Source organism: Coffea arabica, chromosome 2c (genome assembly GCF_036785885.1).
Source record: "Coffea arabica cultivar ET-39 chromosome 2c, Coffea Arabica ET-39 HiFi, whole genome shotgun sequence".
NCBI classification, from domain to species: domain Eukaryota; kingdom Viridiplantae; phylum Streptophyta; class Magnoliopsida; order Gentianales; family Rubiaceae; genus Coffea; species Coffea arabica.
Genome location: NC_092312.1, coordinates 65,829,382 through 65,851,133, shown reverse-complemented (window position 1 = coordinate 65,851,133; position 21,752 = coordinate 65,829,382). Strand labels below are relative to the sequence as shown.

Below are 21,752 nucleotides of genomic sequence, written 5' to 3'. Positions count from 1 at the left end.
GTTGTTCTGCTAGTTAATCGATTGAGCGAGCGAGAAATACTTTATTTTGGAACAGCTTATCTGCTTGGACCAATTGGTAATCATACGTCTTCTGGATTTTCCCTGGCAAAATCATCTGTGTTGGAGCTCAAGCAATGTTTTCACGATAACTTTAGTCAGGCAGATTCATGTTTGAAACATGCAGAGTTTAATTTATTTGAGGATTGTTGGAGAATCATGTTTGGAAGATGCAAAGTTTTGCTTTAGTAGTGAGTGCTGCCAACAAAGAAACACCTCTGTCCTCTCTGCTGCCCTTAAAACATGTCAGAGAAACATTAAGTGTAAAGAAAAATGAGTATGCATCCGTGCAGTTTTCTGTTCCAAGGACTCTGAACCTTAAAAAAATGAGATAAGGTTGATTATTCTAGGCGATTGTGTCTGGAGAGGATTATTGATCTTCCACCATCCATTGTTATCCTGAAGTCTTGCATATGGAAGTCCTTTCTGTTTGGCGTTGCCAGTATCCTGATTTTACTGAATACCTGCCCAGTGTCAATATATTAAAGCATCTAATTCAATTTGCTATGGATGGTCTCTATGTTTTGATTAGAGGAAGAAGTCATTAATTTCAGTCTTTAAGAATCATGGTATTGAGGACCTTTATGGCGATGAAAACTGACCAACAAAAAGGTTCATTAGTTTTTCCATCCGGGCTGTATTGGTTTATCAAAGTGTACACATAATTTGCTATTTTTTTTCCTCTCTCTGTTTACCTTTTTTTTTTTGGGTTGAATTATGTTGGTTTGTTCTGACTGCTGTATAAGGTCCACCAAGTTGAAGCTAGGGGTAATGACGAGGCAGCGTTTATCAAACTGCATTTATTCCTATGGCATCTCAAGAGTGAATTAACTGATTCCTTCATGTGCCTCTGTGCGATGTGATCCTAAGAAGCTTCGAATGTAACTCACTTCTGTCTTCGCTGGCTCCAAATACCTTTGGCGGCTAATAATATGTACTGATTGGTTTGGCTAGAGATGTCACTGTTCCTTGTCAAGGTACTGATTTCCCAAAGAATTGAGTTCATCTAAAAATTAGCGTCAAATAAACTACAGTTCGTGAAGCTTCCTATTGCTATTTTGCTCCTGGTTCAAAGATAATTTTTTCCTGATCCAACTTGATTTGCTCCCCAAATTTAACTTTCTACTATGCTTTTCATCTGTATCACTATTGGAGAAGTTTTATGTCTGAGGTTCCTCGACGTGTTAAATAAAATCAAGTAACCCATATATTTAGTGGGGTTCCTTTGAGCGTTAAATTAAATCAAATGGAATTCTTATACGTTCACATGAAACTCTTTCATTGGTTCAGAAATAACTACTACACATGTTTAGTAGTTGCTCCGAATTAACAAAAAAATTTCCATCACTATTGGTTGTTTCAGTCAATGTTTTTTTATCATCTATTCAAGACATCCGTTCCACTTGCTACGATGTAACCCACAACCTACGAGTAAAACTGCCTTTGCTTTGAGGAGTCAAGAAGATGAAGTACACTGGTACAATGGGAAAATGTTGCTATATTTCTATCTTCTTGTTTTCTGTTGAGCGTGAGTGCGCGCTTTTCTGTAATAGTGGCCTATCTTCTCTCCTTCTCCTCGTCCCCTTTCCCTCCACGTTTATTTTGCTGTTTGATGCCAAATCTTTCTTTACTCATATCGTCGCTTTCCTAAATATTTCATCTTCTCATTCGAACCCTTTTCTTGAAACCATTGACTTTCCGTATATTCGTCTCAATTTTCATCTTCACAATGGAAGAAGCCAATGGTAAGCCACAGAATAGGCAATGAGATAAATTTCTTGGATAAATTGGTGGAATTTCTGATGTTTTCGGGATTATGTTTGATATGTTGTTTGGAGTTTGATGTAGCGAATGAACTGATGATTTAGTTGGTTCTATGAATATTAATGATACTTCTGTTTGTCGGTGCCATAATTGTCTGTAAGAATCTTGGATCTTATGTGCGAATTCCAGCACTGAAAACAGTCTACTGGGGTCACTTCATTTTTTTTAAGTTGGTCGTTTTTCTATCATGGTTTACTAAGAGACTGTAGAAAACTCAACACGATCATTGGCTTTCACTATCTTGTATCTGCTTTGTGATTTTTCTGAATTTCTGATTGCTACCTGAAGTTTTCGAATTCTGCTCTAGTTTATTACCTGAATAGCTTTAGTTTGTTCTTTAGTTTATTCACTTTCAGTTGTTGAGGCAAAGGGTGGAACTATTTCTGTTGCTTCTGCATTGGCTGGCAATCAGGAAGGTAATAATATTGGTTCGTTTACTTTGATAATGTCCAAAATCAAGTCAGTCCTTTTTAGTACCAAAAGGTGCTTTTGGTAAAATCTGTAGTTTAAGGCCATTGGAATATGGTAAAGAAACAGTTAAAAAAGGTCCTTTTTTCTCTTTTCTATTTTTTCCCCTTGTATTAGATATATCTCGTAATGTCATTTTGAACCATTCAAGCTGTATCAGTTCCTCTTCGACTTTTCAGCCGTAATCCTGAATTAGTGCTTCTGGTCCATATTTGCTATTCTCTATTGTATCAGTTAATAGTGTGTCCGCTGCTTCAGCTTGAGCATTGTTTGGATAGGATTCAGGCCTTTACTTGCAAACTCCCCCTTTGGAATTTGTATCCAACATTTCACCAACCGGTTATTTGATAGGGTCAGTTCTGAACCAATTTTAATCTTGCATCAGTTATTTCTTCTTCTTTGTTGAAGTTTTGATATTGAACATTCATGTACATTTTATGTATAAACAAATGAGACATTGGTTGTACATTGCTTATCCAAATTTCTCAGAAAATTGAAATAAATATGTTTGAACTAGTTCTCAATTTTGATGTAAGAAGATTTAACTAAAACATCGTCATCCATCCAAAAGCTTTCAGAAGCATTCAACATTAAGTTGCTTGAAATCTGTAATATGTAGCTTGAGTTTTCTATGCTGACATAACTTAGTGATTTGGATATCTTTGGAAATTTTGTCCAGATATTTGTTCAGAAACTGATCTGGATGTGTATGTTCAAGTGTTTTCTAGTTAAAGATAAGTCTGAGCATCTTCTGACCAACATTAAGTTCCTTGAAGGGAAAAGAAAACATAGAATAGCATTAATCCTGGATTCTTAATTTGATTACAAGGTGAATCATTTAATAGGTTGACCCAGGCTGTGGAAGTGAAAACTGAACCTTACCTGGTCAGTTTGCAATTTACATGTTCTTATGGATAATGCAACTCTAGTGAAGTTCAACCTTAATTTTGACAAACCTGTAGGACTAGTTCTGAGTTGATTCCAGACTGACTCCTGACTCCTATTTCTCCTGTTCTTGTTGAGGCACCTCTGATAACAAGCTACAGATTTAATTGAAATCGTTATCTTTTCCATGTACATTTATTGGTGAAATGGTCAAATTCCATTTGCATCTACTAAGGTAGCTTAGATGTTGATTTTGAAACGTGACTATATTAGTTACTGGTGGATAGGCTAGCTTCATGATGTGTTTGTTATTTCTGATCAGCTGTACAGGATAGAGAACATAAATTCTTAACAATGGCAGTCCAAGAAGCATATAAAGGGGCAGAGTGTGGGCATGGCAGACCATTTGGTGCAGTAGTTGTTCACAATGATGAAATTGTTGTCAGCTGTCACAACATGGTTTTAGCACGCACTGACCCTACTGCACATGCAGAGGTCACAGCAATTAGAGAGGTTAGATATTATTTCTCTGAGATTTATCTGTTTGTATAAATTATAACATGTGCATTTTGTAGGAGCTCTCTTTGGGTTTAGTTTACACTTGGATGTAATTTGTCAACATTTTCTTGCGTGATTTCATATATTTTTGTTTGATGCAGACATAAATGATGTGTAGCACCTGTATCTCTTCCATGCAGTCTGGCGCTGCACTAGTTGTGGTGCTGCATTTAGTGGTCTTGCAACTGAACTGGCTGGAAGTATTTTCTTGTCAGTATGTGATAGAAGAAACTTATTGATTACACGTTCCCAATACATGTTCCCAATAACAATAACCATAAAACATGTGGAAGACAACATTCTGCTTGTTGTGTTGGTAGTAATGGAAATTTGTTCAGACTTGGACCCTAAGTTTACTTTTCCTTCATTCTTTGTTGATTGAAAAAAAATATAATGTGCTTGGTTGGTGGTATTGAAGTTAATTTCTCAGTGCCAAGGACTGCTAAGTTGTGTCTTCTGATGTCTCTTGTCATCACCACCACCACCACCACCACCACCATCATCATCATTATCATCTTCTTCCCTGACATTTTTGGATCTTTGCTTACAACAAGCCATGTGCTTTTACTGGATAGACTTAATTACTATTTTGAATTCTAGTCAGTGCTTGCAATGCAGCAAACGTGAATAATTGGTTGGAAATATGTGAATTTTTTTTTTCCAAAGATGAATATGCATGTTAGAAAGTCGCAGGCAAACAATCAACTGACCTCATACAAAAATAGGCACCCTACTTTGAGTTATCCATCAATGTAATGATGGCCATGCAATACAATCTGTATTCCCAACCTGCAGTTGAAATAGAAATATAAGTAGTAGTCTGATGGTCAGTAAGTCAATTTGTGCCAATTTATATATAGATGTATGAAAGTGATTAGACCGAAGTGTATCAAGTGAACAACCCCTCCTTTTTAACGAGAAGCAAAATGTTGAAGCGAGCATGTTGCAGATGTCCTTTTCTTGTAGAAAGCTGTATCATACTAGGAGCTAATAATTGTTTTCTTACCCTGGATGTTTGATATTTTTTTAAACATTTATAAGTTGCTTTTTTCTTTGTTGGACGATTGTAAAGAGTTCGGTCATTTAGGGTGTCAAGTTTCTTATACATTCTTTCCAAATATAAGATGATCTGCAATCCTAGAAATTGCATGCAAAGATTGCCCATGGAACATGAGCTTGTGAGACATAAGTTGGTAAAAACTTTGCAAGTGGCAGATTCTGAAAATACTGTCTAAGGACTATGGATACATAATCTGATGACAAGCTTACTGTTCGTTGTTGGTTAGAGCTTTAGGTTCTAAATAGAGACAAAGGTAGTGTTCCCTACCACCTTCAGCAGGGAGGTCGGATTCAAACTTTATCTCAAACTTCACCAAAGTAGAAGTTTTAAAAGAAAAGTCAGGCCATAAAGTCAAAACTGCCTATAAAGCTGAAGCAAGTGCAGAACCTATTGAAGACTTCAGATTTGATCCAAGATGATTAGAAGTATGGGGCAAGGAAGTGTATTGACACATCTATTACCTATTTCTTTTATGATTTAGGTATAGGAGAGGTCAATCTGATAACACATGGTCAATTTACTCTCGCTTGTTTCCTCTGAAAAGTAGGATAGGCCTGAGCCATCAGAAACAGGTCATAACTGAGAAGCATCGGGAGCATCTGGGGAAATGATTTTAAACCAAGAAATGTTGGATAGTGACTTATATCAATGTCTGCATAAAATTTGGTCTTAATCTTCTTTTACCAGAAAGATTTTAGTTCCCTGCCTAACATTTTTCTTCAGTGGATCCCAAACAATAACAATGAACCTTGAAGATTGAGATCTGTAATGAGCTATTAATTTTTGAAATTTAGAATGCTTTCTGACCATTGTCTCAGATCCCATATCTTATTGATTTCTGAATGTTAAGAATCTGGTATTGTCATTTAGCAGAGTTCTTAAAAATGCTATCGAGTCAATGATGACAGCTTGGAAACTGGAGTAAAGTGTTAAAATATTAACCATACTCATTCTAGGGTATTAACCATATCGAGTCAATGATGACAGCTCGGATGAATGTAACCATTTATGTTTAACGATCTCAAATTTAAATTATAGGGATGCAGAGATAGGATGATCTTTAAGCTAGGATGATCTATGGAAATATTCATTTGCAATTCAGTGATTTTGTATTTTCTTCATTTGGCTGTGGAAAATAGAAATGTCATGGTGATAATTTGCTCTTGGTGATGATGCAAAAGGACATGACTGGTGCTTAGATAAACATCTTTTCAGTAGATATTTGTACTTTGCTATACAGTCATGTAATAGCAAACATAGAATCATCGAACTTCTGATTGAAGTCTTTGTTATGTTATTATATTTGGTGGACAATTTTTTCGTTGAAGGTGGTCCATTGCTGTCTTTTCTCCATCAACTATGGAATCCCTTGTCCTTTTTCTGTTTCTTTAGCTTTAGAGGGTGGAGGGGGGATGGCCTGTGTGCTTAGCATGCAACTTTTCAAAATCAACATACTGCTTATCAAACGTGAATTGTTGTAGTGTTTTAGTCTTTTAGATTCAGCTTTGGCCAGGTTCTGAGTGGTACATTCTGACTGCAATCCTACATTTTACACAAATATGCAATTTTGCCTATTTACTTTCAGATTTCAGTGATTGAGTTTAATCTAGAGCAGTCTTTTTACTTATTTGTAAGCACGTTTTGCATGCCATGCACATAATATGTGCTTGAAATTACTTCTGCTTCTTTGCAATGGAATATGGGAGGAGTGTACTAGCTGAGGATTAGATACTGCAGTTAGATTGATTCTTCGTGATTTCCTTTTATGTTAATTTTGAATTGATTTTTCATGTTTTTCTTTTTACGTCGTATTTCTTCTTTGAATTGGTGGAGTTCCATGGCTGCAATGGTATTTATGCCTCTTAAAGTTGCTGCTTTGTCATTCTCATGTTGGATACTACTTGTTCAGGCATGCAAAAAGCTCAACAAAATTGAGCTCTCAGACTGTGAAATGTATGCTTCTTGTGAGCCTTGCCCCATGTGCTTTGGTGCAATCTACCTTTCCAAAATTAAGGTTCTCTTCTTTTCTCTTTTCATGTCATCTTGCCTGGTAGGTTCATGATTTACATTTAGGCTCTTTTATTCTAATTCCTGTGTTTTGAAACACTTTATGCAGAGACTGGTTTATGGTGCCAAAGCTGAAGCTGCCATTGCCATTGGGTATAATGCTTTTATCGCCGATGCCCTAAGAGGTACTGGTTTTTACCAAAAGAGTCATTTGGAGATCAAGAGAGCAGATGGTAATGCATCCCATATCGCAGAGCAAGTCTTTGAGAAATCAAAGGCCAAATTTCATATCCACTGAGGAAAATGCTGAAATCTGTGATTGCTGATATGGATGCTTTGGAACGATTCACATTTGCTCATAAAGCAGCTTCTAGCATTCATTGTTTCATTGATCTCTACATTGTTGAACATGTCAATGTGAGTTGCAGTTCCCTTGTCATTTCTTTAACAAGCATTTATATTTATATTTATTTCTTTCTCAAGTTTGAGAGTCCCAGTTCGATGATTTTCATATGTTAAATTGCGAAAGGTGGAGATATTTTCGATGAATGTCCTTCACTCCTGTGTCCAGCTGGAAAATTTATAGATTGGTATCCCAGAAAGATCGGTGTGCATGTGCTCAATTTCCTTCGAGGATTTCAGTTTGCATGATGAGAAATGAGATTCAGTCTTGAAGCTTCAGCGGATGACAGTTCTGGAAAATACAAAGGATAAGACGAAGGATTTTATAAAAGGGAAAAGGAAAATCGTTCAGAATATCTCGCGCATTTTACAAAATAATTTTTTTTATTCATTATTTTTAAAAGTATAATTTTACACCCTTTATAAATTCATATTGATAAAATTTGATCCCTATCTAGATTTTTTACTAGTTTTTAGTCGGAATATATTACGTGCCTTATGCGTGATCATTTTTAAGAATCAAATTGTCAAATCAAATTTTATATAATTTAATTTATGGTACCTCACATTTCACAAATGAATTTTTTCGCCACTCACATTTCACAAAATGAATTTTTTTGTCATTCACATTTTTCAAAATAGATTTTTTCATCCCTCATTAATCATATGTGTGAATAGTTTTTTTTTAAATATCTATTTGATTTCATCTGAACAGTACAAAAGCATATAATATATCTCTACTTAATTTCGCCTGACTAAATCAAATAGAAATATATTACATGTTATTTGTACTGCTCAAGTGAAATCAAATAGCTATATACATGTATTTAAAAAAATTATTAATTTTTCACTCTTATTCATTTCCTTTTACTTGAAAATTGAAAACAAAGAAGACATTTTATCCTAAATATTATCAAGTATTTATATCGAATTAAATTTGGACAGAAAAAATAAACAACGGAAAAGTATGATAAAAAAAAGTAAGTGATTGGCACTTTTAAATTTTAAAATAATTACAAGACAAGTAATTCAACTGTTCGTCTTAAAAGTGGTGAGTAGAAATTTCAAATTTAAATTGCAATTTATTAGCATGATTATAAAATTCTAGTTAAGACCCATTAATTAGATGTCATTATTATACAATTCAATAAATAAATTATTATCAAAAGAGAAATGTCACAAATATTGAATAGGTTCATATGGTGAAATCATATAGATATATATATATATATATATATAGGTTTAAAATAAAATTGTTACGTGTACAATTACGATTAGCTTATAACATGATATTCATACTGTTCAGATAAAATCAAATAGGTATATATATGGGCTTAAAGAAAAAAAGCTATTCATACATATGATCAATTAGGGATGAAAAAATTCATTTTGAAAAATGTGAGAGATGAAAAAATTCATTTTGTGAAATGTGAAGAATTAAATAATTCATTTTGTAAAATGTTAGGGACAAAAAATTTTATTTTGTGAAATGTAAGGGACTATGAATCGAAATATGTAAAATTTGATTTGACAATTTTACTTTTCAAAAATAATCACATGCAAGGCGCGTGGTGGACTCCGACAAAAAAACTAATTGAAAACCCAGGTAGAAACCAAATTTGATCAATGTAAATTTGTAAAAAATGTAAAATTATACTTTTAAAAGTGAGAGATGAAAAAAGTTATTTTACAAAATGTAATGAATGTTTTGAACAATTTTCCCAAAGGAAAAGTGATTCCAAGTTTTGCTTTCATAATCAAAAGTGACGATGCAAACGAGTTGAGTCGATTCCGAGTAATACTATGTTCGAGTTTGAGCTCAACTTGATATAGCACTGTTTGAGATCGAGTTCGACTCAATCGAGTTTGAAATTCTACAGATTCAATTTGATTCGTTAAGATTTTTTATATGCTCGAGTATCAACCTCTAGCTTAATCGAGCTCGATTTGAAAATGAGGTATTTTCAAAATTTACAAAAACTTAGTACTTATATATGTAATTTATTATATATATATATATGTATATATACACACATATACATATATTATAAATATATTTTTTACATATATAACATGTGTTGCTCGATAAGACTTGACAAGTTATCAAACTTAACTAAAAACGATCCATACTCAACTTGTTTGACTAAACGAATCGCTCAAGATTGACTCAAACTCGGTCAATGCCGAGTCGAGTCAATTGTTTGATTGATCAGCTCACAAGCTACTCGATTCGTTTGTATCCCTAATACAAACTGCAAAGTAGTGCTGATGGTTAGAGCCAAAAACCCAAAGCTATAACTAATTAAAAGCAGAAAATGGAATTTTTTTTGGGGCATTTTTCCTTTTTTATGAAGTATATATTAGGCACATTAACGAACTTTTGCCCACTATTACATGTCTTTGTCATTGAATTTCAAAAGTTGTCTATAGGTTGTTATTGCCTTTTCTTTTTGGACATATAAATTTTGCCACGTTATTAATAAAAAAGAATAACTTTTTTATACACCGTTAGTGTATATTATATTTTACACTATCAGATTTAAATTATATCACATAACATGAGTTTAAAAAAAAATATAGTTAGTATAAAAAGATCACTGCACTGTTAGTGTATAAAAAATTAATCCTTACGAAAATGTCATAAAAATTCGGCCTTGTGAGATTTTGGTAAGTTCTATGGCCACTCCAAATCTTGAGGACGCTATAAAACTATGGCCACTCTGAATCTTGAGAAGTTGGTAAAGTTCTATGGCCATAGAGCGCAGAGTGGCACTTTAAACCTTGTGAGATGTTGGGAAGAAATGAATTAAATTTAAATCTACTCCTTAATGTTTCAATCTTTTTTTCACCCGACTCTCTTTATATGCGCTAGTGCTTTTGACACACCCTATGTGTGTTTATTATAAAAAATTATAAAATTAATTATTTTTACAATAAATTATTGTATGTGGAATCATGTCAGAGCATGTATTTTTTTTTTTCAAAAGTTATAAAACTACTCTTTTTTCATTATTTAGTAAGTTATTACTTGTTAAAATCATGGTAAAGAAGAAAAAAGAGGATATGGGTTGGATTGCAAACGAATCAAATCACTTATGAGTGCTCGTGAGCCAACTCGGTCAAAATTCGACTCGAACTCAACCAACATCTAGCTTGAGTTCGAGCTTGCAAACCACTTGATTATACATATATACAAATATATATATATATATTATTTTAATTTTAATTAAGTAAAATAACATATATATCCTACCATTTTATTAATTTTTAGAAAAATTACTATTTTGTTCATTTTTTAAAACAAAATACTCCCTCCATCCCATAAAATTTGTCATTTTTGGGAGAATTTGCAATTTATGTATAGTAATATTAATAGGAAAAAGCAGTTTTACTTTCTTTTTATACCTTAGCAGTGGGACATCTTTTATTTGATGTATTAATAATTCTGAGGAATAAGTGGTGGGTCACATAAAGGTAAAGATAAAATTTCATTGAACAAAATGGATTGACTTTTGTAAGATAATAATTAATTTGGGACAAGAAAAAGTGACAAATATGACAAATTTTATGGGATGGAGAGAGTAATTATTTTTTATTTTTTTAAACTCGAGTAAGCTCGATTTCGGGCTTGACTTAATTTGAATTTGAGGTCAAACTTGAGTTCGAGTTTTACATTAAGAGATCGTCAAACTCGAACTTGAACTTGATAAGATTGAATCGAAACTCGACTCGACTTATTTGCTGCTCTGGATGTGGATAGTTGATGAAGAAAAAGATGGAATTTGAGGACTTTGAAAACTAACTTCAAAGGGAATTTTTGGTATAACATTAAATGACATAGGTAGGGGTAATGACGAGCCAGCTTTTATCAAAATGCATTTATTCCTATGGCGCCTCAGAGTGAAATAACCATGTCCTTCAGATGCCTCTCTGCAATATGTGCCTGAGAAGCTCCGAATACAACTCTTTCTGACTTGTTAAACTGTGATTTGTCTGCAAATTGCTTCTGTCTTCGCGAGCTCCAAATTTCTTTGGCGGCTAATAATATGTACTGATTAGTTTGGTTCAAGATGTCACTATTCTTTGTGAAAGTACTGATTTCCCAAAGATTTGAGTTCATCTAAAAGTTAGCATGAAATAGACTACAGTTCGTCGAGCTTCCTATTGCTATTTTTGCTCCTGGTTCAAATATGATTTTTTTTTTTCCTGATCCAACTTGATTTGCTGCCCAAATTAAACTTTTTACCATGCATTTCATCTGTATCACTATTGTAGAAGTTTTATTTCAATCAGGAGTAACTACTAAACATACCTAGTAGTTAATCTAGAATCAATAGAAAAGCTCCGCGCACATATAAAGATCCCACTTGCTAATTCACATATTAAGTAAGTCCCTTGACATGTTAAATTAAACCAAGTGAAATCCTTATATGTCCACTTAAAACACTTTCACTAGTTCAAGAATTACTACACATGCCTTGCAGTCGCTTTTTTTTTTTTTGTCGACACAGGGGTGTCCGGGTCAATCCTTACGGGACCCGACTAATTCCCTGCGGCCCGGACCCGGCGCCCCAACCCGACCCGAACGCGATAAGTGCGCGGAGGAACCCAGCGAAGCGGAGACTCGAATTTGGGATCTTAAGGGTCACCGGTGAGAAGCACTACTGTTAGACCATTCACGCGGGGCCCTTGCAATCGCTCCCAACATAAAATTTTCCATCACTGTTGGATGTTTCAGGCACTCAGAGTTCAATTCCTATTCACAACACGGCCAATATGAGCTAGAAACTTCCTTTGTGACCCCCGAAACTTCTTCATAGTGGCTTTCTTCCATGCCTCATTTTAGAGGGATCGAATTGTATCCGAAGAACAAGGTGGCGATCATTTCCTAATAATTGCTGTACCTCACAAGTTGCATTAATTGGTTGAGCAATTGTACCTCGACCTTTAACTACATGCAAGTATCATGTATTCAAGACGTCCGTTCCACTTGCCACAATGCAACCCACAGCTTACGAGCAAACTTACCTTTGCTTGTTTGTCTGTAAAGTAGTTTAAACGAATTGTTAAAGGCACAAGGTTTACAAACTTTAACGAGTCAAGAAGATGAAGTACATTGGTAAAATGGGAATAGTTGCCACATTTCTATGTATTTTCCAGAAGTGTCATCTACTGAAGTTTCAAGACTGAATCTCATATCTCATCATGAAAACTGAATACCTTAAAGGAAATTGAGCACATACACACGGACCTTTCCGGGATACCAATCTACTGAACACAGAGTGAAGGACATTCATCATAAACATCTCCACCTTTCACAATTTAACATAATGAAAAATCAACGAACTGGGACTCTCGAACTTGAGGAAGAAACAAATATAAATATAAACACTTGTTAAGGAAATAACAAGGTAACGGCAGTTCCCGTGGACATTGTTCAACAATGTAGAGATCATTGAAACAATGAACGCTAGAAGCTACTTTATGAGCAAACGTGAATCGTTCCAAAGCATCCATATCAGCGATCACAGATTTCAACATTTTCCTCAGTAGATAGGAAATTTGGCCTTTGTTTTCTCGAAGACTTGCTCTGCAATACGGGATGCATTACCATCTATTCTCTTGATCTCCAAATGTGCCTTTTGGTAAAAACCAGTACCTCTTAGGGCATCAGCGATAAAATCATCAAACCCAATGGCAATGGCAGCTTCAGCTTTGGCACCATAAACCAGTCTCTGCATAAAGTGTGTCAAAACACAGGAATTAGAATAAAAGGGCCTAAATGTAAATCATGAACCCACCAGGAAAGATGACATGAAAAGAGAAAAGAACCTTAATTCTAGAAAGATGGATTGCACCAAAGCACATGGGGCAAGGCTCACAAGAAGCATACATCTCGCAATCTGAGAGCTCAATTTTGTTGAGCTTTTTGCATGCCTGAACAAGTAGTATCCAACATGAGAATGGCCAAGCAGCAGCTTTGAGTAGTATATTTAGGGAAAATGGCCAATTTCGTCCCTAAACTTTTTTGCTAATGCCAATGTTGTCCCTAACTTTCGTTTCTTACCAATTTGATACTTGAATTTATTTTGCAATTCCAATTAAGGACCTTCGCAGTGGCACCACTACCTAAAACCAATCTTTTTCCTAATTGACTAATTAAATAGGGGTATTATGGAAACGTCACTTACGAGACTAATAAAACAAGTAAATCGTATAAAAAACCACCAGATAAAACTTTTAAATTGTGTAAAAAATCACCAGATAAACATTTTTAAAGTTTACTCGTGGTTTTTTATACGATTTAGTTGATTTATTACAGTACCATTAGTGGCGTTCCCAAAATACCCCTATTTAGTTAGTCAATTAGGAGCCAGATCGATTTTAGGTGGTGGCACTGCCACGGAGATCCTTAATTGGAACTGCAAAATGAGTTAACGTATCAAATTGGCTAAGAATAAAAGTTAGGGACTAAGTCAGCACTAGTAAAAAAGTTTAGCGATGAAATTGGTCATTTTCCTACACAAATACCATTGCAACCATGGAACTCCAGCAATTCCAAGAAGAAATATGACATAAAAAGAAAAACATGAAAAATCAATTCGAAATTAACATTTAAAGAAGAAATGAAGAATCAATCTAACTGAAGCATCTAATGCTTGACTAGTACATTCTTCCATACCATTTGCAGGGAAGTGGAAGCAATTGCAAACACGTATTATGTGCATGGCATGCTATGCATGTGCTCTTACAAATAAGTAAAAAGACTAGTCTAGATTAAACTCTATCATTGAAATCTTAAAGTAAATAGACAAAATTGCATGCCTGTGTAAAATGTAGCATTGTCCAAATGTACCACTCAAAGCATGGCCAAAGCTGAATCTAAAAGACTAAAATACTCCAACAATTTCACGTTTGATCAGCAGTATGTTAATTTTGAAAAGTTGCATGCTAAGTACACAGGCCATCCCCCCTCCACCCTCTAAAGCTAAAGAAACAGAAAAAGGCAAAGGGATTCCATAATTGATGGAGAAAAGACAGCAAGGGACCACCTTCAATGAACAAATTGTCCGCCAAATATAATAACATAACAAAGACTTCAATCAGAAGTTCTACGATTCTATGTTTGTTATTATAGGAGCGTATAGTGAGTGCAAACATTTACTGAAAAGAGGTTTATCTATGCACCGGTCGTGTCCCTTTGCATCATCAGCAAGAGCAAATTATCATCATGACATTACTATTTTCGGAAGCCAAATGGAGAAAAAATACGCAAAATTACCAAATTGCAAATGAATATTTCTACCAATCATCCTAGCTTAAAGATCATATTATCTCTGCATTCCTATAATTTAAATTTGAGATTGTCAAACATAAATGGTCACATTCATCCAAGCTGCCTAAGCTCAAGTATGGTTAATATTTTAATACTTTAGTTTCCAAGCTGTCATCATTAACTCAAAAACATTATAAGAATTCTGATAAAAGACAATACCAGAAATGCTTAACATTCAGGAATTGATAAGATATCGGATCTGGGACAATGGTCAGAAAGCATTCTAAATTTCAAAGACTATTAGCTCTGTACAGATCTCAATCTTCAAGATTCATTGTTATTGTTTGTGAGCCACTGAAGAAAAATGTTAGGCAGGGAACTAAAATCTTTCTGGCAAAAGAAGTTTAAAGACCAAAATTCACGTGGACATTGTTATATGTCACTATCCAACATTTCTCAGTTTAAAATCATTTCCCCAGATGCTCCCGATGCTTCTCAGTTATGACCTGTTTCTGATGGGTCAGGCCTATCCTACTTTTCAGAGGAAACAAATGAGAGTAAATTGACCATGTGTTATCAGACTGCACTCTCCTATACCTAAATCATATAATAAATAGGTAATAGACGTGTAAGTACACTTCATTGCCACATACTTCTATTATCTTAGATCGAATCTTAAGTCTTTAATGGGTTCTGTACTTACTTCAGCTTTATAGGCAGTTTTAACTTTATCGCCTGACTTTGCTTTTAAAACTTCTACCTCAGTGAAGTTTGAGATAAAGTTTGAATCCAAGCTCCCTGCGGAAGTTTGTAGGGAACACTACTTTTGGCCATATTTAGGACCTAAAGCTCTAACCAACAACAAAGAGTAAGCTTGTCATCAGATTACGTATCCATAGTCTATAGACAGCATTTACTGGATCTGCCACTTGCAAAGTTTTTACCAACTTAATGTCTCACAAGCTCATGGGCCATCTTTACATGCAATTTCCAGGATTGCAGATCATATTATATTTTGAAAGAATGCATAAAATACTTGACACCCTAAATGCAACTTATACGTGTTAAAAACAAAATCAATCATCCAGGGTAAGAAAACGATTATCAACTCCCAGCATGATGCATCTTTCTACAAGAAAAGGATCTTTCTACAAGAAAAGGATCTTTCTACAAGAAAAGGACATCTGCAAGATGCTCGCTTCAAAATTCTGCTTCTGGTTGAAAGGGAGGGGTTGTTGACGTGATACACTTTGATCTAATCCCTTTCATAGTTCTATATCTAAATTGGTACACAATAACTCACTGATCATCAGACAACTACTTATATTTCTATTTCAATTGCAGGTTGGGCACATTAATACAGGTTGTATTCCATGGCCATCACATTGATGCAAAACTCAATGTAGGGGGTCCATTTTGGTACAAGGCCAGTTGATTGTTTTCCTGAGACTTTCTAACATGCGTATTCATCATTGGAAACAGGATAGAGGTGTCAAAAAAATTTCACATATGTCCAACCAATTATTCATGTTTGCTGAGTTGCTAGCACTGCCTAGAATTCACAGTAGTAATTAAGTCTATCCAGTAAAAGCACATGGCTATTGTAAGCTAAAGAATTGAGAGTAATCCACACAATTTTATCATGAAACACAAAAGTCTCTGAAAATTTGATCTGAAAAAAGAAATTCCAACACTCCAAGTGACAGCGAATTTCTCCAAATATTGTTAATATACCAAAACATCAGAAAAGTGGTGTTCTGTAGGAGTGTGTTCTGAAATAAGGGTCGCTGCAATTGAGAAAATCGGCATACAAAAAATCCAATTTGTTTTTGCCTTTTTTCTTTTATGCTAGAATGCAGCTTAACAAATTTTTTTTTTTTAAAATGCTTCCAGTCTGTCAAAATGCAGCATCCGAAAATGGATGCGGCGAAACATGATTGACCGTTGATCAAATTTGATCAGTGGTTGGTTTTTAAAGTTGCACAAAAAAAAAATTTTTTTTAATTGTGAATGCTGCAAATAACAAATCGGCGTAGAAAAAATTTTGGAAGTGTCAGAACGCCGCATTCAAAATGGATGCGATGAAATATGATTGACCATTGATCAAATGTGATCAACAGTAGGTTTTTAAACTTAAGTAAATTTTTTTAATGTTGCATGAGGCGACTGCAGAGAGCTAACGTCACTGCATGCGGCGACCATGAAAGTTTTTAAAATTTTGGATGCGGCGACTAACTTGTCTTGTCTGGGATTTGGTTATTTTTTCAATTAATAGGTGTCATACAGTAGAAGGAGGACGTTAAGAGAAAAGGCATTTTGGTGAGAATTTAGAAGTGGTGCATGGGGTTGGCAACCTTGCCAAATTGTTTCACATTTTGCTGCTTCCCAAGTAGAAATGGTGCGTGCGGTGGGACTCCATCATCCACCACCATTAGAGGACTAGGAACACATCCACATAGTCACACACCGTCATACATGTATACAAATTTATGTTTCAATGAGGCTTCTAGCCAAGTCTTATGCATACTTCACACATTTCTTTCTTCTTTTTATCTTAGTTTTTTTTCATATAAGAGGATCAAAAGTAACATTCTACCTATTCTTTATTGAATTAAAATCGAGACTTATAAGTATACTGCATTGGAGAAAATTTTAATTAGCTAAAAATTGATTCCCTTTTTCTTCTCTTTATTTATCAAGAAATAGAATTAGAGGCATGAGTGAGTGATTGAAAAAGAGGGAGAGAGAGGTGTGTTGCATTAAAAAGAGGAAATGCATTAAGTAGTGTGATTGTAGTTTATGCTGCTGTGGTTGCTTCCTGCAATAATTCCACCTGTCTCAATGTTAGGTGATTGTTTCTTGGGGAGATCATTCGTGCTTCAATGAATTGGAAGAGTACAAAAGCAAAGATAAATGTCACAGAAATTATATCTAACCTCTCTGATTGCTGTGACCTCTGCATGTGCAGTAGGGTCCGTGCCTTCTAAAACCATGTTGTGACAGCGCACAACAATTTCATCATTGCGAACAACTACTGCACCAAATGGTCCGCCATGTCCACACTCTACCCCTTTATAAGCTTCTTCCACTGCTCTTGTTAAGAATTTATGGTCTCTATCCTGTACAGCTGATCAGAAATAACATACCCATCATGAAGCTAGCCTACCCACCAGTTACTATAACAGTCATGTTTCGAAATCAAAATCTAAGCTACCTTAGTAGATTCAAATGGAATTTGACCATTTCAACAATAAATGTACATGGAAAAGATAACGATCAATTAAATCTGTAGTTTGTTATCAGAGGTGGCTCAACAAGAACAGGAGGAATAGGAGTTACGAAGTGGTCTGGAATGAACTCAGAACTAGTCTTACAGGTTAGTGTCAAAATTAATTAAGGTTGAACTTCACTAGAGTAGCATTATCTGTAAGAAAATGTGAATTGCAAACTGACAAGGCAAGGTTCAGTTTTCACTTCCACGGCCTGGGTCAACCTATTTAATCACAACAGATTCACCTTGTAATCAAATTAAGAATCCAGTGTTAATGCTATTCTATGTTTTCTTTTCCCTTCAAGGAACTTAAATGTGGTCAGAAGATGCTCAGACTTATCTTTAACTAAATAACACTTGAACCTACATATCCAGATCAGCTTCTGAACACATTTCTGGAAAAAGTTTCCAAAGATATCCAAATCACTAAGTTATATCAACATAGAAAACTCAAGCTACATATTACAGATCTCAAGCAGCTTAAATGTTGAATGCTTCTGAAAGGTTTTGGATGGATGATGGTGTTGTAGTTAAATCTGCTTACCTCAATAATAAGAACTAGTTCAAACATATTTATTTCAATTTTCTGAAAAATTGGGATAAGCAATGTACAGCCAACGTCTCATTTGTTTATGCAAGAAAAGATCATGAATGTTCAATATCAAAACTTCTACAAAGAAGGAGAGACAACTGATACAAAATTAAAACTGGTTCAGAACTGAGCCTATCAAATAGCTGGTTGGTGAAATATTGGATACAAATTTCAAAGGGGGAGTTTGCAAGTAAAGACCTGAATCCTATCAAAACAATGCTCGAGCTTAAGCAGCGGACACACTATTAACTGATACTATAGAGAATAGCAAAAAGAGACCAGAAGCACTAATTCAGGATAATGACTGACAAATTGAAGAGGAAAAGCTGATACAGCTTGAAAGTTTCAAAATCACATTACGAGATATATCTATACAAGGGAAAAAAAAGAAAAAAAAAAAAGAACCTGTTTAACTGTTTCTTTACCATATTCCAATGGCCTAAAACTACAGATCTATATCAAAAACACCTTTTGGTACTAAAAAGATTGACTTGATTTTGGACATTATCAAAGTAAACGAGCCAATGTTATTACCTTCCTGATGGCCAGCAAATGCAGAAGCAACAGAAATAGTTCCATCCTTTGCCTCAACAACTGAAAGTGACAATGGCCAAAATCCCAAAGAACAAACTGAAGTCAATAAACTTCAGGTAGCAATCAGAAATTCAGATAAATCACAAATCATAAGCAAGATAGTAAAAGCCAATGATCGTGTCGAGTTTTCTACGGTCTCTTAGTAAACCATGATAGAAAAACGGCCAACTTAAAAAAAAAATTAAGTGACCCCAATTGACTTTTCGTCGTTGCTGGAATTCGCACATAAGATCCAAGATTCTTGCAGACAATTATGGCACCGACAGACAGAAGTATCATTAATATTCATAGAACCAACTAAATCATCAGTTCATTCGCTACATCAAACTCCAAACAACCAATCAAACATAATACCGAAAACATCAGTAATTCCACCAGTCAATCCAAGAAATTTATCTCATTGCCTATTCTGTGGCTTACCCTTGGCTTCTTCCATTGCGAAGATGAAAATTGAGACGAATATACTCAAAATCAATGGACTTCAAGAAATGGGTTCTTTCCTTTCGTGATTTAAAGAAAAGGTTCGAATGAGAAGACAAAATATATAGGAAAGCGATGACATTTGTAAAGGAAGATTTGGTAACATAATAGAGCAGAATAAACGTGGACGGAAAGGAGCACGAGGAGAGAAGGTCGGCCACGTATTTATGAATATTTATTTCAATACATAAATGCTGAGTAGGATCTGAGAAAGGGATAAGTAAGTGGTTGAGAAAATAAGGGATAAGAGGAGGGACTCTGCGAAAAGAAAACGTGGACAAAATGGGATCTTGATAGGATTCCAAGCTTTGCTATTGGTTGGTTTGTTTGGATAGTGTATTATTTGAAATAATTATTGTACCATTATTTATGATGTGATATATGTGAGATAAGAAAGTGGTTGAGAAATATATTTATGATGCAAACGAAATATTATTTGGGATAATTTCATTATTCAAAGCGGTGAGCTGAAACAAATAGAAAATGGAATTTTTTTTTCTTGGGGAATTGTCTTTTTTTTTTTTTTTGGGGAATAATTTTTTTTAAAATTTTTTGGGGGATTATATTAAGCACATTAGCAAACTTTTGCCCACTACAACATGTCTGTTATTGAACTTCAAAAGTTATTTATAGGTTGTTATTACGTTAATTATAGTTACGATTTAGACCCTACTTGATAATCCAATTCAATATTTAAATTTAACAAGTTCAGATCTTAACATATTCAGATGCGTGTGAAACTAAAAATAGAACATCTAAATTAATTAATATGGTATACACTCAAATATATCAAATTTAATATTTAATAATTTAATAACTTAATATATTTAAATTTCAGAAACTTTAAATTTTAATTTTCAAACTTCAATTTTATCAAATATGGTCTTAGTGTAACGATAGTTACTTTGTATGGAATTAGACAAAAGCCACACAAACTACTCAAATCTTTACTTTAAAAGGCATAAAATAATCATTTACCCAATTAAGCCCTCACAAGGCAGGGCAACAAAAATCTTATATTGTCTTTAGTAAACCTCAAAAGTCAAAACAATACATTGATCAGGCAATTGCCCTTCAACTTCATAAACTTCATGATTTCCACGGCAAAAGAAACCAGAAAATACTATCAAAAGTAGTATAAAAGTCTCAGAGTGACGTTATTTACACTCCTATTATGTCATTTATACTCCAATTACTCCATTTTCATTTTGATAAAACCATATTATCCCTGCTCCAACTTCTTATCCTACCACAATTGGATGACCAACTCTAGTAAAGTTAGCTCGTGAGTAAGGAAAAGTAATTAAGGTAGGGATAATATGGTCTCGTCAAAATGAAAATGGGATATTAAAAGTACATATAACATAATAGGAGTGTGAATAACATCATCCACAGTCCCACTCAATCTAATTTGGAAAAACAAATATTCCTTAGTATACTAACTGATAATGGAAAATATATTTTCAATTTCAAAAATTTCATAGCTTTGATCTTGACCCCTGGCAATTGTCTTCTAATAATGCGAATTAATATACGTAATTTAGAAGAAAGTACAGTCATTCAATTTCAATTCTTCCTTATAATTCAAATGGAATTATGTTGATGGTTCAAATTCAAATGGAATTTCATAGGCAATGAGTCCAATATGGTACAACTTCAATATTTTATAATCAACTATAAGTAGTTTTTATCCCATGCACTTGCACAGGTTATTTTTTTAGTTTAACATATAATCAAATTAAATCTCAAAAAAAATGATATTCATTTAGTAGATAAAATTTATAATCTCTTCAAAGAGTGTAATTATCAAAAAGTAGTTTCCAACATTGAAGAGGATATGCAAAAATTAAAAATTACAGATGTTTTATACATTGGACAAATATACTAAACAAAAGCATATAATGATTAATTAATCAATTTTCTTGAATAAGAAAACAGAGATTCTTCTTAAATAGTTCATTTGCACAATCGTTTGCTTTTTGTGTCATTACTGTAATTTGCGTAGATGTAGGCCAAAAAAAAAAAAGAAAATAGGCTTATTGCTTATACAGAACAATATTTTCAAGCTATAAAAGTATAAAAAAAAAAAAGAAGGGGAAAAAGTATAATAACAACCCAAAATACTTAAGACAATTCTTGAAATGCCAACAATTTTCAAAATAGTTTACACTGCCCCATCAGGTGACCAATAGCTAAACTAATGAAGAAGTTATTGTGTTAACAGTAAGGAAAAGCAAAATCCCAAACATTTCCTCATCAAAGAAAGCAAAAGTGAAAG

General features: G+C 34.2%; 2 protein-coding genes across 9 annotated transcripts; one reads left to right on the top strand and one right to left on the bottom strand.

Moving 5' to 3' along the window:
• Window positions 1-46: 46 nt before the first annotated feature.
• On the top strand, window positions 47-7,712 carry LOC113732682 (guanosine deaminase). 8 transcript variants are annotated; one of them, XR_003458856.2, is made up of 6 exons: window positions 1,054-1,802; window positions 2,223-2,297; window positions 3,557-3,747; window positions 6,762-6,866; window positions 6,969-7,276; window positions 7,389-7,712. XR_003458856.2 is itself a non-coding variant. In XM_072076151.1 (5 exons), the coding sequence occupies exons 3-5, from the start codon at window positions 3,589-3,591 to the stop codon at window positions 7,155-7,157; spliced, it is 453 nt and encodes a 150-aa protein (XP_071932252.1). In that variant the 5' UTR covers window positions 47-1,034; window positions 2,223-2,297; window positions 3,557-3,588; the 3' UTR covers window positions 7,158-7,341. The 8 variants fall into 8 exon arrangements, 7 of the variants coding, with proteins under 7 accessions (XP_071932252.1, XP_071932251.1, XP_027114403.2 ...); XM_072076151.1 differs by lacking the exons at window positions 1,054-1,802; window positions 7,389-7,712 and adding an exon at window positions 47-1,034 and having other exon boundaries at window positions 6,969-7,341; XM_072076150.1 differs by lacking the exon at window positions 7,389-7,712 and having other exon boundaries at window positions 1,054-1,534; window positions 6,969-7,341.
• Window positions 7,713-12,381: 4,669 nt separating this feature from the next.
• Window positions 12,382-19,575, bottom strand: LOC113732683 (guanosine deaminase). The gene is made up of 5 exons (XM_072076149.1): window positions 19,415-19,575; window positions 18,935-18,994; window positions 17,474-17,664; window positions 13,094-13,198; window positions 12,382-12,996 (listed from the first exon to the last, which is right to left on the bottom strand). Exons 1-5 carry the CDS (start codon window positions 19,428-19,430, stop codon window positions 12,808-12,810), a joined length of 561 nt encoding a protein of 186 aa, XP_071932250.1. The 5' UTR covers window positions 19,431-19,575; the 3' UTR covers window positions 12,382-12,807.
• Between the last annotated feature and the right edge of the window lie 2,177 nt (window positions 19,576-21,752).